Source organism: Bombus huntii, chromosome 2 (genome assembly GCF_024542735.1).
Source record: "Bombus huntii isolate Logan2020A chromosome 2, iyBomHunt1.1, whole genome shotgun sequence".
Lineage (NCBI taxonomy): Eukaryota > Metazoa > Arthropoda > Insecta > Hymenoptera > Apidae > Bombus > Bombus huntii.
This window is the reverse complement of record NC_066239.1, coordinates 18909136-18926714: the sequence shown is the minus strand read 5'-3', so window position 1 is coordinate 18926714 and position 17579 is coordinate 18909136. Positions and strand designations below refer to the sequence as shown.

At 37.5% G+C, this 17579-nt stretch overlaps 1 protein-coding gene across 3 annotated transcripts in view; it reads right to left on the bottom strand.

The window, feature by feature from the left end:
• The window catches only part of LOC126874566 (treacle protein-like), a 38235-nt gene that overhangs the window by 10066 nt on the left and 10590 nt on the right, over positions 1–17579 (bottom strand). For all 3 annotated transcript variants that reach the window (XM_050636804.1, XM_050636805.1, XM_050636807.1), the window contains exons 2-4: positions 3642–3870; positions 2683–3126; positions 473–1745 (exon numbers count right to left, since the gene is read on the bottom strand). In XM_050636804.1, coding sequence (XP_050492761.1) covers positions 473–1745; positions 2683–3126; positions 3642–3870 — 1946 coding nt within the window. The remainder of the gene's footprint in view (positions 1–472; positions 1746–2682; positions 3127–3641; positions 3871–17579) is intronic.

The following is a 17579-nucleotide window of genomic DNA, read 5'->3' as shown; positions in this document are numbered from 1 at the left end:
TTTCAGAAAGTGGAAATAGTGTATTTTTAGATGTAACGGAGAGGAATCAAAGAAGCAGAATTGATTTGTGCAAGACTTGGTCGCCTAAAGTCAACAAAAATAAATCTTCTACGTCGTTTGGCTTCTGATATCGTTACGTTGATTCTGCTTTTCCGTGGAAATTTGCCTCAATTGTGTACGATAATATCGAGAAAGAAATCTATATATAATATTAGAGAAATATCTTGAATGACCAATTAATTTTGGCATCCTCGCTCAAACTTGGAACCGTGTAAACTATTTTCGTTGACATTAAGAATACAAAATATTTCGAGAAAACCTTTTCACTTTCCTACTATTTATCTGACAATATCGAAACATATCAGCGGTATGAAAAATTGAAAATATTTCGAAACGAATAAATTTGAAACGATGTTACGTATTGTAAAAATTGTGTGTCCTATTGTAATCGTTTGAAAAATTGAACAACTACCTTTGGAAAGAATCTTTCGTAGAAGAAACACTATCGCTTTTAGACGCGGAGACTTCTTTACTCTGTCCTTGGCAGTGACCCTCGACTATCCTAGAAGATTCATCTAGTTTCGATAACGAGCTAGTGTCAGATTTAGGTGTCGAGCTCCTTCTTTCCCGCAATCCATCGGACTTAGTCGACGAACTCGATGATGACTTCGTAACCTTGCCTTCGTTCTTCATTGCGATACGACCTAATCTCGGTATCGATGGTCTTCTCTGGCTGCTATCCTCGCTCTTCGACGTCGAACTTTCTCTACTACTTTGCTGTTCTTCGCTCTTGGAAGTATTTTCGCGGGAATCTGGCGACTTGACAACACCAGGCTGGTGCGGTGAGTTGTCTCTCTTTAAAACCGAAGGATTCGCTAAACGACTGGTTTTCACTTCGATCTTGCCGACGCTACATGGACGAACCTCGCCATTGTGCGCTTTAACCTCCGTCTGATTGGAATTGCTTGGATCGTTACCCGTAGACGCTTTCGAATCCGTTTTCGTGACCGCGAAACCTAAACCGCCGAACGCTTTAGTACTCTGTTCATTTTGGTTCCTATTGCCGTGGATTTCTTGACTAGAACTAGGCGATAATTTTGAAGTCGAGTCGTTTCTCGAAGCGTCGTTCGATCTCGAGAACGCGAAGCTATTTACTCTGGAGTTGGTCGTGCCTCCGTTAAATCCTCTGGCGTACACGCCACTTCCGCTCGAATTCGAGGAAAATTTGTCCAAATACGTTGACCACGGAGTCCCCGAGATTCGTCCACCGCCTCCAAATCGCGAAAATCTCGAAGCATCCTCGAGCCTTTCGCTCTGAACTTCTTGATTCTTCGTCTCCGTTTTCTTTCGAACTCGCGCGACTTCCCTTTGATTCGCGATGCCTATGTCGGCTCTTCTGCTCCTCACAAAGGACGAAGAAGCCGGTAGACTGGGCGACGTACCTCTCGTAACCATTGTAACGGTCTCATTGTCCTGAAGTCTGTTGTCGACTTTTAATTCTTCCGATTTAACAGGAGTGGAACGTTTTTCTTGAGTCGCGTTCCTTTCCACGTTGGATTTAACGGTGTCTTCGTCCTTTAAATTTGCCGGCATAGGCTTACTGCCTGAAGTTCGGAACCTGTCCGATCCGGAGTAGCTTATGGCTGCCGGTATTCGGTCGTTGCTGCTTCTCGATGAAAGGAACCTGCTACCAGCTGTCGAGCCGAATCTCGAGGAGATTGGCGCCGAGCTCGATTCGGAGGCACCTGCAAATGTTTTCGTACGTTGAGAATCGTTCGTTGAGCAAAATATATTTCTCTTAACTACTAACATTACTAATACATATATAAGAGGGACCATGATCTTTTTAGTATTTAAAATTATGTGTTTTAATCGCAATGCTTGATTCTAAATGATCAGAATAAAAATAGAGACTTTAAATATAACCTTAAGTATGATCTTGAGCGGAAAATTAATTTTGAACAAATCAGTTACATTTCTCGCGAGATACATTGTTTTCAAATGCGAAAATCTGTAGCCATAAATATCGCGTGAAAAGCTTCTCATTCCGTTTTAAGAACTACTACTTACCGATTCTTGTCGTGCTTCTGCCAATATCGTAGGTCTATAAATTTAGAATTCGCGTAAACAAACGTTCTTCGACGATTAAAGAACGACAAAACTGCGGCAAAAATGAATTTAAATGACACTCCGTTCTCGTAATAGAAATTTTATTATTTCCACGTTATAAGACGAGCATTCGAACAATCACCGGGCATAAATTTGGTTTCGTATAATAGCACTGTACATGTACGCATATATTTTATCATACAATAGCATTACATGTATACGTATACAGAATAAGTCATCTAAGACTGGAAATATAAAAACTGTTACTTATACGATACAATGTTCCGTTTGAAATCGTTCGACTCTTGTCCGAACCATTTTTCGATATAATTAACGGTTTCGAAAATATTTCAGGTTCTCGTCTTAGATCATTCACCTGTAACTAATGTTACTGTATTTGCTTGCTCTAAACACAGAAAATAATATCATCGTAGTAATAATAAAATTTATATAAAAACCAAGAATATTCCGCCATAGAACTTTCTCCGAAACTCATTCTTTTTCCATTCCCAACTTGAATAATAAAATCCAATTTCTAACAAAATGTAAGGAAAAAAGAGGAAATTCACTCACTAGAAGTGGCACTGGATCGACCGTAGGATGGGGCTCTCGAATACATTCTGAAGGAGTTCGATTTTCCGACGTTGACTTCCGGGCTAGGTTCGCGTGAACTTCTCCCAGAGTTCGGCCGTAATCCACGGTAGGAAACCGGCGGATGATCGGACCTCTCTTTCTTCTCGATTCTACTTTCGTTTCCATAAGTTCGAGCCAAGCTCGATCCGGGATACGTGTTGGATCCGTATCGCGATACTCCGTCTGGCTCTCTGCTCTTCTCGCGGGAAGTGGCACGGTTATATCTGTCCAAAACGGAGGCGGGCCTCTCTGAAGCTTTAGTAGCTGGAAACGAGTACTTCTCGAACAGTGAGGATCTGCTGCTCGATAATGGACTTTTCGCCCCTACGTCCTCCGTCGACGACCTACTGGGATGCAGTCTGTTTTTGTCCGCGTCCTTGTTAGCTGAAAAACCATCGACCTGTGATTCTTTATTTTCTAACTTTTCTTTATTCAATTATTTAACACGCGAAATATCGGCGACTGAAATACAAAACCTATACCAAAAAAACAAAAAAAAAATTTTAATGAAAGTACATATATGAAAAAATACGTACACAATATAAGGAAATAAACAAGTTTCTATCCGTGTGTTAGGTCGTTACGTAAATTCGCGTTCTATTTTTGTATTTATTATATAAACTCGGGAAACATCGAACGAATATATATTATAGATTAATATTTTAGAAAAAAATTACTCGAATCTTTGGGAACGTATGGTTGTAAATCTAAATGTCTATGGAAAGTTACGCAGATTTATTTTATTTATCGTTCATAGTAGGATAGAGAAAAAGTATATTAGCAACAATACTAAAATCGCTCTCTCAATTACCATAATAATGGCCAACAAATGCCAAGAACCTGAAACGATAAAGCGAAGACCGATACACGTCATAATGAGCATATCCAAAGCAACTTACCGGAATACTTAAAGGTAGGTTTCTCCTCGAACTTGTCTTTCTTTAGGAACGCGTTTCCGAAGCCAGAAACCCTCTCCTTGCCGTGCACTCGGCTGGAACCGGAACCGATGGACGACGAGTAGCTGTTCCTGCAACCCGGAAGACCGCTCCCAGTCGACGTGGTCGTTCTTCCAAATGTACCTGCGGCGATGCCAACATTGCCTCTGGGTCGGTAGGCGCCAGTGTCACCCTGGAAACCGTGAATCGTTCAGTTCTCTGTGAATGCTCGTGATCTCGTTGCATTTATCCACGGCACCGTTATACGAACGACAACAACGACGGCGACGATCGATCGAAGGCGATGAAAAAGCGGGCCGAATGCTTGAAACGTCGCCGGTTCGATCGACCGTTCCACGAGCCGGGGAACAATCGGACTACGGCGAACTTGGTGCCGCTTGCGAAGTAAAATTACCGATCGAGATTGGTCGGCAAACGGCTCGATTTCTTTTTCACGACAGATTTATGCGTCGCCGTACGTCGCCGCGATAGAATCGCGTGTCACCGTGCGTTTTATTGCTGAACTGCGTGCCATCGATTACGCAACTGGTAAACAGTGAAGTATTGTGAATGACAATGGAGCGGCGTGCGTAACACGTGCGATTCTTTTTCAGGAAACGGAAAAAGGACAGTTTATCTTGTAATGGTAATTTTTTCTTTAATTGCAACATTCACATTTCCTGAGATACAAATGAATGCAGATACTGGAAGTAAATGTTAGAAAGATATAGATATTAGATATAGATATTGAATAATGTAAATATGAAAAGCGTGTAGAATACACGTGAGACGCGGTCGTAAAAATTTGAATGACAATCGTAATATGTAGATCATGTTTCGCGGAATATGAATAAATACAATGAAAGAATTTAACAGGGGAAATACAACTGTGAAGTGTACCTCGAGTGAGTAATGGTATTAAAAACACTGCATTCTGACTTGTGAATAGCCAAACATCTGATGAAGAATATCTACAGAATATCTAAAGAACATCTTACAGAGAAAGAACATGTTTAAGTAACCCGAATGAGGATAATATACATCATGCACGGATGGCCGAAGTCAAGAAATGAAAATTCGTACAATTAACATAAATTTGGCGAATTGCCCTAAGCTTGAAATAGATGGCCCGACCTAACCGGGAGGAATAACCTTCCTGTTTCTCTGTCGTATAACGGGTGAGTCAATAATCGCATCCTTTTTTACCATTTAAACTTTGTATACAAATGGTTAAACGCAAACCTGTTATTCTTACTTCTTCAAAAATAATCAGAATCATTCTACGTACTGATCGAAGCATCGTAGCTAATTGTGCACAACATAGCCAAGATAAACTTTTTATAGCTTCATATTCTTCATTTATCAAACTGAGATTCTTTAGATTACACTTGCGTATGTCTCGAGGCATAGAAAGGCAACATAATAGAAATAAGTATAAAGTTTGACAAATAATTTCAACGGTTTCGTTTGACGCTGATAGCGAATATCGATAATCGTTTCATAAACAGAAAGAATATAGTTTCGAGAACTCGCAAACTCATCGTCAGAATGACTCGTTACCTGTTGTTGAAATCTTTTTACCAATACAAACCTGTTTGTTTAACTGGAAATATCTCGTGTCCTTCAAGCTTCTACGATACTCAAATCACATGACTCGAAGTCCTTCGAGCTCAATAACTATTCTGAACAAGATTCATACGGAGGTTCGAGATCGATTCATGATCATTTATCTGTAACGTGTTTCGCATGTACGAAGCATTCCGCATTCACGAAGTTGAAAGAAAGTAATTTTCCACCACACGATTCTCGTATTGTTCGTATTTCTTAAAATTTTCATTTTAGACGAACCAACGAACCACGTGCAGGGATCGTTGAACGGAGCATCTAAACGTTGCTAGATGTTTCCGTAATTAAAACTCGTTCGCGTAATTAATTATTCCTTGTCCGAGCCCGCAGGTATGGACCGATGTTTATTTTTCGTACAGTTTACAAGTTTGCGTTTACGTGGAGTCCGCGCAACCTCGACTCGAGCGAGCTTACGCGATACCACCCGCGCGATCATAATTTCAATTTAAATTCAATTACATTCTAAAGCTCCGACATCTTGCGCTATCGCGTTCAGATGAGATCCCCTCTGAAAGAGAATGAGAAAGGGGTGAGGGGAGCCTTCGTGCTCGAACTTTTAAAAAGTGCCGTTCGTTATTATGCTAATGCTATTCGGGGGGGAGTGATAATGGAATTACAACGGACGCTCCTTAAGACCGCTAAACCGATTCTTTTCAGCGGAAGTGTCGAAAACGGCCGGAAACGATAACTCCTTTCGATTCGTTCGTATCTGCCTTATTATCGCGTCTCCGGCTTTTTGGCTTGCGGTCCCCTGTTGCTAATACCGAGTATTCTAAGTCTCGTTTACGAAAAAGAAGCTATGATTACCTTCTATCGATTATTTCTCCTGTTAACGTTAGATACCTGATGTACAGTGGCTACAAAAAGTATTTGTACAACACCGTATTTATTACAGCATTTATATATCAATTAATTAAGTTCAAGTACAATAACTTATCTTTTTTTTTATAGCCTCGTGTTTCTTCGATTTGCTATTGCAAAATAATACTGGAATTGATCTCTGATGTAACATAGCCATATCTTAAATTCACTGTTAATCTTACAGTTGTTTAACTTCAAATTGTTTCATTTTATTCTATAATAATAAATTAGAATCGATAATGAACGAGCTTCGAGATCTATTCATGAATAAATAAACGTAACTGAGAGATATTCAATGCCTTCTAAAACACGGTATCAAAATTCCATCGATACATATTTATTACTAACCAAACCTTGCAAGATGAAACATCAATTTCTTACGTGGCAGCAGTTCATTAGCTATCTTAAAATGCCGGTCGTGTACGGTTCCAGGGCTGCGCCTCGTTGCCGAACTTCGATATTAGTTCAAGAAGTCACCATAAACATTTTGGCAAGCAGCCTCGACGGTCTTTGGCTAAATTCAGAAGGCAAAGGTTTGCCAAGAAGTCGAACGAGAACCTGTTACGACGTCCATTATCGGCTTTACCGTGGTTTTACTGGACGATCGCAAGGTGAAGCAAGAAATCGCGAGCACCTTGTTTCACCGGACACGGTAAAATTTTTATGAAATTTTTTCGACGTGCTCGACCAACTGTGGAAATTTATTTTCGCAATGCTCATTCCTCCCTCGACGAACGTTTACGATACATTTACGACGGATGTTTAATTTCGAAAGCTGATTGTTCCACGAAAAACTTGCGATCTTTCTCTTTCTGCGATGTTAAATTCCTGCATTTTATTAGGTTCACAGATTAGTATAATATTATTGGCTTATCAAAGGATTCTTCGTTGTAATAAATTTTCTAATGCTTAGTAATGCAGGATTTTTTCTGAAAAATTCACTGTTTTTCATTGTTTCCGTATTTTTGACGAAAGCAAATACAAATGGTATATTCTTTGAAGTTGGAAGGTAATAAATATTCTTTTTTGACAGATATTGCACGGAATGTAAAATCTCTCTTTTTCATGCTCGAATACGAGGAAATGTTGACGTATACGGAGAACGAAGCAATATTGATCAATTTGTGTGTGAAGCACGCTCTGTCAGAGCGGATACGACAATACTGCAAAAGTATTAAAAAAATTCTTATATAATTCTAAATATGTTTATAATTCCTGTAGGAGAAATAAAAATATGCAACCACCGTGCAATACACTGTCATAATTTACAGATTAAACAGATATTGCATAGTCACAGATAATAAATAATTACATTTGATATTACAATATAAGACGCGAATTATTCATATCCTTAATCTTCGATTAAATGATTTATGAAGTGATTCACTGATCGTTATTGTATCTGATCGTATTCTTATTGTAAGACAAAACAAGTTATGTAACTACGCTTCGTTTAAATCCACGCCTTTCCTAATCCGCCTACTATTTCTTAACCTCGTCCCATAATAGAAAAGTTCATTTCAACCTTGTCTTCTCGAAGCAAATGATCGACAGCCACCTATCAATCGACTTTTGCAAATCACCGTGAAATACAGCTTTTGCTGTCAAACAGGCTTAGAGATCGATTCCTATGCCGAAAATATTCGAGGACATTGGCGAAATATGCGGCTAATATCTACACCACGCTTAATGCTAAAAATTTCAAGCGCCACCGGCCACGACGACACGATTTGTCCTTGTCAGAAACTTTGAAGCATAGAAACGATAAAGAACCGAGTGGGACCACATTACGCACGCGACAAGCCTCTATTTTCATTTACGAGGTTTCTGGAAATTCCCCGGGAACTACTTGGGAATTCGTTGGATTTCCGTCGAGAAGGGAAAAATAAACGAAAAAGTGGTAGAGAACGGTCGATGTGGAGTGACCGGAATGGAGAAAAATCCGAAAGATAGAACGTACGAAAAAGTAGATGAGTTTCGGTGTGACAGGAATGATAATTCGAGATCTCTTTACGAATGAACGATTTTTTCGAAAGACTGAGACGATCGACGGAATGAAGCAGAAGAATAAAAAATACCAGTCAAGACGTAAAAACCTTTTAATGAAAGAAAATGAAAGTGGATGAAAATTGTAAAACGTGGAAAATTGATACGAATGGCGTTCGTAGAATTTGCACGGAAAATCGATGAAAATCAAGCGAAAATCGAGCGGCAAAATCGTTCTCATCCAATTTGTCCAAGATCGATAAACGATCCATCGATAGTCACCGTCCATCAACTAATCCATCAGAGCAGCTACATTCTGTCTCTCTCCCTTGACGGAAATCCAGGGTTTCCTACCGTCAATTTAGCCTTCTCGATATTTCGTCGGCGTGGCGAAAAGCTTTCCATTGGGCTGGTCGAATTGAAAGCAGCTCGACCGGGAAATCTTTCGATATTGCTTTATCGTCCATAAAAATGGCTGTTTACAGCTTGGCCATCCCTACTCAAACCCTGCACGCCAGCTTTCTACCCTTGATCCCGCTTTATCGATAGATAAATCGTACGGCCGCGAAACGATCGTTTCTCACGCGTCGTTTTACCGCCAAAGGCCGACTTTTGTTTCGTGTAATTGAATATTTGCCAGTTAAAGTTGCTAGTTTAAAGGAAAACCACGTATCGATAGACGATTCGTTTAATACGACAAGGATCGATTGGCAGAGTTTGCAAATCGTGTGCAGTCCAATGTTATATATTTAAAATGTTTGGTGTTTCAAGAGGGATAAGGGTAGTTGGTTGAGATAGTTCTTGGAACTTTAGATTTTCGTTAGAATCGTCTTTTCCCCTTATACATTCTGGAAACGCTGGATAGGGGAGGATTATTCGAAGATTTATAAACTTGATTGATTACGTGAGTTTCGTAATAATTTGCTTTTACGAACGATCACGCTGGGTGAATTGTATGTACAAAAATGAGAAAGAAAGTTAGTACACATTTGTGTCATCTTGTGAGGTAATATCCCGATGTCCATACGTGGCGCATTCTGTAGAAATAGTTTCGCAGATATTAAAAAATTGATGTTACCGTATCTCTAAAAACATAAAATATTTAAATTACTTGATAATCTCACGTTACGATAGTTGTTTATTTTTGTAACGATTAAAATTTTCATTGAATAGTTTGCACATATTACTATTATATTGCAACGAAACTTATGTGGAACCATGTTCGACTAATAGAATCTCCAAATAGTAGTGTGTTTGAATAATAGAGTGCTGGAATAATGGAGGTTCGGGTGGCAGAGGATCTACTCCAATCGAGACACTGTTTCTTGACATAATAATACATCTTGTCGCTAGTAAAAGACAAGAACTATTAACTCAACTCTATCTCTATTCGTGACATTCATGGGTTTTGATAAAACGCTTCGATGAATGAGTAAATGCCAGTAAAACCGATTTCTATCGTTCACGCGATATTTTCGAATAAAGTGGAATTATTGCTGACAAATTCACGTACAGTCTGCGATAATAAATTATTATTATATATATAAATAAAATATATTATATATAAATTATTATTACAGTACGTGAATTTTTTAATTTAGAATAGTATTGATTATAACGTCTATTACAATTTTGATTTAAACGTTTTATAATGAAAATAATTTGATTAAGAGAATTCAATTTCATTGCTTGTATTTCTTGTGTTGTGGAACAAAGTAACAGGTATAAATATTCATCAGAAATATTTACGTAATTTATTTAACTACCTGGTGTTATTTACTACTTACCTTTCAACGATCATACCGATATGATGTGATATTTTCCGCTGAAAAGCAGAGAAACCTCGATTCGTTGCAATTTCCCGGCTAATGAAAAGAAAGAGCCACGTTTATTTGCTTTTACGAGGCCATCAACATCATCCGTACAAATTGCGATTGCCTATTGGCATGAGTAAAATAAATATAATTGAGAACATTTCCAGACAACATTTGAGCATTTATTTTCCTTCTATATGATCATCCAATAATATTTTATATTTAAAATTTATATATATATATATTGAAAATTATCGCGTAATTCGCGTTGTACACGTGTAACTTTTCAGAAACAAATGTTTGTATTTTAACAAGCAAGGATTGTGTTTGTATCAGATCTGTGCGATCGACGCGTTACTGATGAGGATGTGGGCGCCCGATGCGGTTCGAGAGATAGCAGCTCGAGGGGAGGCCGACTAATTGAAGAGTGTCAGTCTGATTTAACCTCTGTCGACTGGTCGCATTATTATAATTTACGACGTGCCACCAGTTGTCATGAACTCCGCGGAACGAAAACGCCGCTACGTCTTTTTAAAATTACGAAGTGACGTCGATACTTGACCATTTATAACAGGCGCTTGTTGAAGGCCAAAGTAAATGGTCATAGACAAAAATACATCGTTCACGAGGGGACGAACGAAGGTATATAAAATATTATGTCTCTTGTTTCTTATTGATAGACCGGCTAGCGGGTCTTTACGCAAATTCTAATTTTTATAAAGAAAAAGATTATGATACGATATTTACGACGAAAAACACGATGGAAAATGATAGATCCACTTATCGCTGGATGTTGGGCGACGTACGTATAATCGAATAAACGCTGTATTCATATTTTATCAAACCAATTCTGCGTTTCCACGCATCGAACATTGAAATATATTTTACATTACAGCACATTGCGCAATGTAACGCTCCAGTTATAATTCGTTCAACGTTATTTACAAAAACACCGCGCATTCCGTATGAGAAACGCAACTGTGCCACTTCACGATTTAATAAACATTTGCATTTTATCGAATTTACCCGTTTGGTATCGCGGAACGATATGAAAACTTGGAAGCTCGTTGCCCGGTACACAGCGTACGCGTGAACGCGCCAAAGTAATTGCAAATTTAATATTACGACGTGTACGTACGTCACACGGTTGAAAGGGTTATTAGTGTAGTCGGTTGTATTCAGACAACTCAGATACAGAAAGCTGGTTATATAAATTTAATCTATCTTCTATCCAGGACAGACGCGTTCTCTTCCATAACAAACCATCACGTTGCTTGGCGTTAGTTTGCCTTTTGTATTTATTCTGCTGTTCTTTCGATGCAACATACCGAGGAAACATTGTATTCGTCTTTCTCGGTCAACCGGTTCGTATGTAATTCATCAACCGATGTTAACTTCGGCTCGTCTCCACGAAATTGCATTATGTATTCCATCATAAAGGTGAATTCGATGAAATGTTGCGACGAGGAAAAATTCGAGATGCAACGTGGCTTCTTCGTATCTTTTCCTCAGACAGGGTACGTTAGACGGTATTAAATGCAGGATTATTCGACGATAGAAATAGAAGAGAGGAAGAAATGCGAAGAAGTAGAATCTCAATCATCATTTTCTATTTAAATCGTATTTCCCTTAAAGTATCTGTGCTATTTGGTAAAATACAGTAAGACTCCATTTATTGAATTGTATAAACTTTTGTCGATTAAATTCAAAGGTCCTTCCGGTAGTATTATGAATTAACTTTTGATAGGAGTGAAAGATTCTCTTTCTTTTCTTTTTCGATGTTTCTCTCTGTTAAGCAGTGGATATTCATTAGAAATATCATTTCAACAGCTTTTGTCCCGTCTCTGCCTTTGAGATTCTCATAGTTCCCTTTGAGATGGCTCGCTCGACGATCGAAAGAAGCGAAAGAAACAAAAAAAACAGAAAATATAATTTGTCGCATATTTAATACAAAACAGTTCGTGAACGAATGAAGAAAATTTTCGTGTCGTCTCTACAGAAATAATTTCGCTCGCAGATTTCATTCTGGTTTCCGACCACGCGCGGATTAATATGTCGAAAGTAATGCTTCGTTTTACGAGCACAAGAACACCGAGGAAATGGGATCGGGAAGGCAGGAAATTTAATTTACCACGGTATTATTCGTCCGAAGAAAATACGTGATTCTTCTGGGTTTAGACTGAATGAACGCTGAAATTGCCTATCACAATTTCATGGGTTCCTAAGCAGCACACTTTGATGTTTGATTTCAGGATACGTTATAATTATAATTCTATATACTTGTTACAGCTGACGAGTTCGCAGGAAATCTATGCAAAGTATTGGTCGAAAATGGCAATTATTCTATTGCAAAAAGGTATATCTTATTTCCATGCAAGAAACATTCGGAATAAAAATAGCGTATGAAGAAAACGATAACGTGTTTACGTTACAAAATGCCGATTAGGCCGGTTCGACGATCCATTTCAACGGGTTGTTATTTCACGTTTTACGCGTTGGGTGGTGGCCAACTTTTTCAGTATTTCGATGCATGAATCAAGGAAACGATTTCAGCCTCTCTGGGCGTTCGCGTGACACGTGTATGTCGAAAGTGAATCCCGTATGACATTTGCGAAGCGTATTTTTGGCAAGAATCGTATGCACCTTCAATTTCACTTCCTGGTTTGTCTTCGTTCTTACGCAATCTTTAACTCTATTTGTGAACAAAATAAATCGATGCGTTTCTCTTTCTGCAGTCGCAGTAGATTCCCGAAAATTAGTCAAATTAGTCAAAATAAAACGTATTTCAATCCTAAAATATAGACGAACCACCTGTATCGAAACAGACGCATTATCACGATTAAAGCTTCAGATTAAAGTTTATATTCCATTCAATTTTTTAGTATCTTACAGCATATTCACGTTTAATATGTACGTTCGTACGCAAATGAAAGTTTTCTTTCGTTATAAGAAAGAAGTATCTTTTAAATCGATCAAGATATTAATATGAAAATTTAAGAATAATAATAATTATTATTATATTCGATTGCTGCATATATCTTTTATACATCATAATTTACATATCACAGTATGATTATTTCACAGAAAATATCAACTAACGTGCCTCGCCACTAAACCGTTAATGGCGATAAAGCTTTATATTAAAGTTAAAAATCCTTCCAATTGCAGAGAAAATTTTATTGACTGTGTGGTCATGCAAATCCATTACGAAAATCGTGTATTGGTGTATCCAATTAATTTCAGTCGCAAGTTGCGTGGCAAGTCATCGGAAGCTGAAGATATTTAATGAAGTTTCTCGAGATCCTGGCGAGTGGCTCGACGCAAAAGTCTTTCAATGAGAAGCCTTCGTCGCCGCGAAAGTGGCGACGAGAGAATGTCAAGAACTAAACGCTTCGACGGGGAAACAGCAACGGCTTCGCCGCGTAATTGGAAAACTTCCGGTGCCGTATAAGTTGCCGGAAGTTGCGGCCAAAGACTCTTATGGAGTCCGGTTATCAGGGATGTCGAGTCTCTCGATGCAGTTACAAACCGATAAATCACTCATTGTGAGCCCGATCATACTGTCATTCTCTATAATTGCTAAGTTATAATTGTTTCTCCTTTCTATGAATATTTTAGGATTTCTAATCCTAGTTAAAGTTTTACGATCTAAAATTGAAGGTATACATTATAAACTATAAAAGATCTTTGCTCGATGAAACTAGATAAAAAATTTGAAAGTATTAAAAATTCAATTAATTTTTGTTAAATATTGAACCGTGGATATGTAGAAATTAAATAAGAAACTGCAGGGAAGTGATTAATCCTTAACCGCTATGATGAAATGAAAATATGAAAATTAATTACAGATATTATATGGAACTCTTACGTTACAAGTTTTCCAAATTGTGAAATGTTGCATCTATCGCATCGATTATGAAAAATGGAAACGTTTTTTTACGTGTAATATCTATATTAAATTATATACTTGAAACAATAAAAGGTTTGTGTAGACGTTAGTGCTTAAAATGCTTAAACGTCTGTGTACTAATTTAATCGTTTATTGACAATAATTTAAAGTATAATTTATTTAGTGTCTAGTTAGTTAGAATATAACTTAAAAAGAAAGCAGAAAACATACATCGTATCTCGTACCTGGTCGAGTTCATAAATAACAAAGCAGATAAGAAGTTTCCCCGCGATTCTATCTCGCAATATTTTCAACTTCACGAACTCTAATATTTAATGTTATCCAATGTTTCCATTGCTGCTACCGTTTCTGAATTATTTATTTGTCACGAGGAGAAGAAACATAACGTCCACCTCTATCCGGCATATTTTCAACTTTGTGCGCTGTAACATTTAACGTCCCACAATATTTCTTATGCAACTCAGTTCCAACAAATTAATTTTTTATACCTGGAGCTTTATTTTTATTGCCTTTGGCGTATGCACCGTTCTTGTTTCGTTTACTTTGGCCAGTTATTATTCAAGGTTAGCAAAGAAAATTCTAGCACGATACTGCAAAGGGAGATCTGCAATTTACAAACGTGGCGCATCATACTCGAGGGAAAACCATCTGAGACTTGTCCACTTGCAAGATCATTCGAGAGACAGGGAGATATGTAGCTGGCAATCCACCTCTCGAGGACAAATATTTGCAGACATGGTCTATTAAAGCGTCTGCATAAAACAACGAAGAGTATAAAAAAGGGAAAACAGCGAGAAAATAGGGGCCATAAAACAGCAAGAACAGGGAAGTTAGAAAAGAAGTAAAATATGTGGAAATTATAATCGGTGTTCGTATAAAAATGGTGTAAAATGTTAGAACTTTGTACAAATAAAAATGCACCAAAACTATAAGTTACTATGATTTTGATGCTATTGCTAATATTATATAAAATAAATATTGTTAATACTGTTAACATACAAGTAAGAGTTTATAGTGCAATTAACAAAATTTATATGAAGAAACAAAATTGCCAAAAATGTAAGGTGTCCGTGACAAGTCTTTCAGTCATCGTTGAATTTTTGTCAGTCACCAAAATATTGTGAAATACACGTCATTAAATATAGTGTTATCAATATTATCCTCATAGGATTATTATTGAGAAGTTACTATACGGATTACGAATTCTTTATGTAATTGCCCTTAGGTGGTGGGACCTGGTAATTACTGTCTACCTAAGTTTTTCTAGTTGCAATAATATTTGTAAAACGATACTCAGCTAAGAGCTACGTAATATCTTCGATCCAGCTTAGACTTTACTCCTATCATCTAGAGATATTTGATCGTCTAAACTAGACTACGAATGCTACGTAACTCCTGCCGTAGCATGAGAGAAATTCAGATAAATTATCACACGTAGTACTATGACTTTCACACCTTAAATACCATTGCACATGATGTAGTTATTTGTGTTCATTATCTGCAAAAAGTTAGAGAATATGAGACCAAAGAAATAATTTTCTGAATCATCCATTCTGAATTCTTTGACATTTGATTACACTGTCAAAAGGTGTATACAGCTTTCTTCGAATATCGATCAAGCAAATTAAGAACTAGGCGCAAAGTACGTGCGATAGAAACCGAGATTCTTTTTTTTTTTTTTTTTTTAGAAATTAGAAATGTAGATTATATATGCATATTAAGGTATTCGAAGATACGCAAATATATGGTACGTCTCCTGACTATGCATCGTAGATACGCGGAAAGAAACTAGGTCCTTTGGTCGGAAATACAGAGCTGAGTGGATCAACATCCACATCCTGTTCCCGCAGAAAATCAACAGACGTAGCAAACGGCAAACTTACGGTATCGTGTTCCATCAAAACGCACAGTTAACGAATAGAAAGTGGTCGGCTCGAATTTCGGCGAGTCATGGGAAGAGCAACGTACTCGCACCGATTCGTGGTGCTCTGCCAATTTCAGTGGCACCTAGCGCAGTCACGCGTAGCTTTTAGTTCGGGCTATTTATTTTACGACAGAATGACAACGGCTTGGAGTTTAATTAATACTAACTGAAAGCTCAGGCTGAAACGAAAGATTGAATATCCCCGGCACGGCGTTCACAAGAATCTGCGTATAAATAGAAATGCACTTAAGTCTCTTTTAATGGAATTTAAACGCGAACTCTTTCTAGAATTCGTTGCAAATTGGTTACCGCTGCTATGGATGTCAATTTTTCTCTTTTTTGGACGTTCGCCGCCTTTCGTCCCTTAGATTTTATAAATTATCTATAAATTTACATGGTAAATTAAATGAATTGTGCGACCAAGTAATCGTCAAGAAATCGAATAACAACCGACGAAGCTCGTAATTAATAATTAGAATGATTATCATGTCGAATAATATGGACAAATTTTCATTTCCCTTGCCTATTACAAAGTGGCACGAAGAGTAACGAATTTAATCAATCAAATCGTTTTCTAGCTAATTTGACAAAATTTGCCAGCGCATGTAACAGCACACGACGAGCTATTCAAAACTAGAAAGAATAGCGAATCAGATTATGCAAAGATGATATCTCGAGTTACATTAACTTATATAACACTTCACACATCCTATGCTAACGCTATGTAAATCCATAACCAGATCCATTAATTCGAATTAGGTGAGTACACGTGTACTCAATGACATTTGAAATCTATCTCGGATACATTAAGCTTTGTATGATGGAGATACTGGTGTACTGTATATATTATATTTGTAAATTGTACACATATAATTCAAATACCAAAAATTGTTCGATCACCACAGATAGTGTCAATATATAAATACATAAATACTGGTATATCATTATGATCTTAAAGAAGGAAAAAGTCCATCTTTAATTAATGCATTGAAAAGTTCAACAAACCAGTTTAGCGAAACGTGTCCAATTCAGTTAACAGCCCACCAACTTTATCCATTTCCAATTTTATCCACTTTATTTTAATCTCGAATTGCCAATCACAATTACGAAAATCCACTCAGAAAATTCCATTTATTCGAATGTGTTTACCATTCGTGCAGTAGAAAAATCATCGGTAGATAGATATAATAATTCAAACGACTAGGTTCAGTGACATCGCGCAATAGGCCGATCCGTAGTTGGGCCGAGTCTCAAAATTGATTTCAATGCGGGCAATTGATCTGCGAGATCAGCTGTGTTTGCGGACCGCGTTGTTGTCGTTTCTGGCGGCAAATATTGGTCGTCGCTAACAAGACAGCGACGTTTGAACGCTTCTTCCGCCACGGTTTTCAAACGCCTGTTTCATCGACCAACGTGCACGATGCACGCTGCACTGCATCAATCCGATTTCACAGAAAAACGTTACGTTTTGTATGTTCTGTGTCCCGTTGAATTCTGAATTGTCAAATTTTCCGCGAAAGATATTGTCTACTAGCAGTAATATTAATATTTATCTTTCATATTCTATTGCTTTATTTGTCTGAAAAGAAACAGAGGAAACGGTAATTCGATAAAATTGCAATTTATTTTAGATTATAGTTTGTCATGATCGTTGAGAGATAATCATTTAATTCTGAATTTGGATTGTTAACGATGATTGGGAAGATTATAGGTACATTTTTGTTTGAGCAACAAATATTTCTTATATACAATTTTAACAGCTGTAGGCTGTAAGTACATCC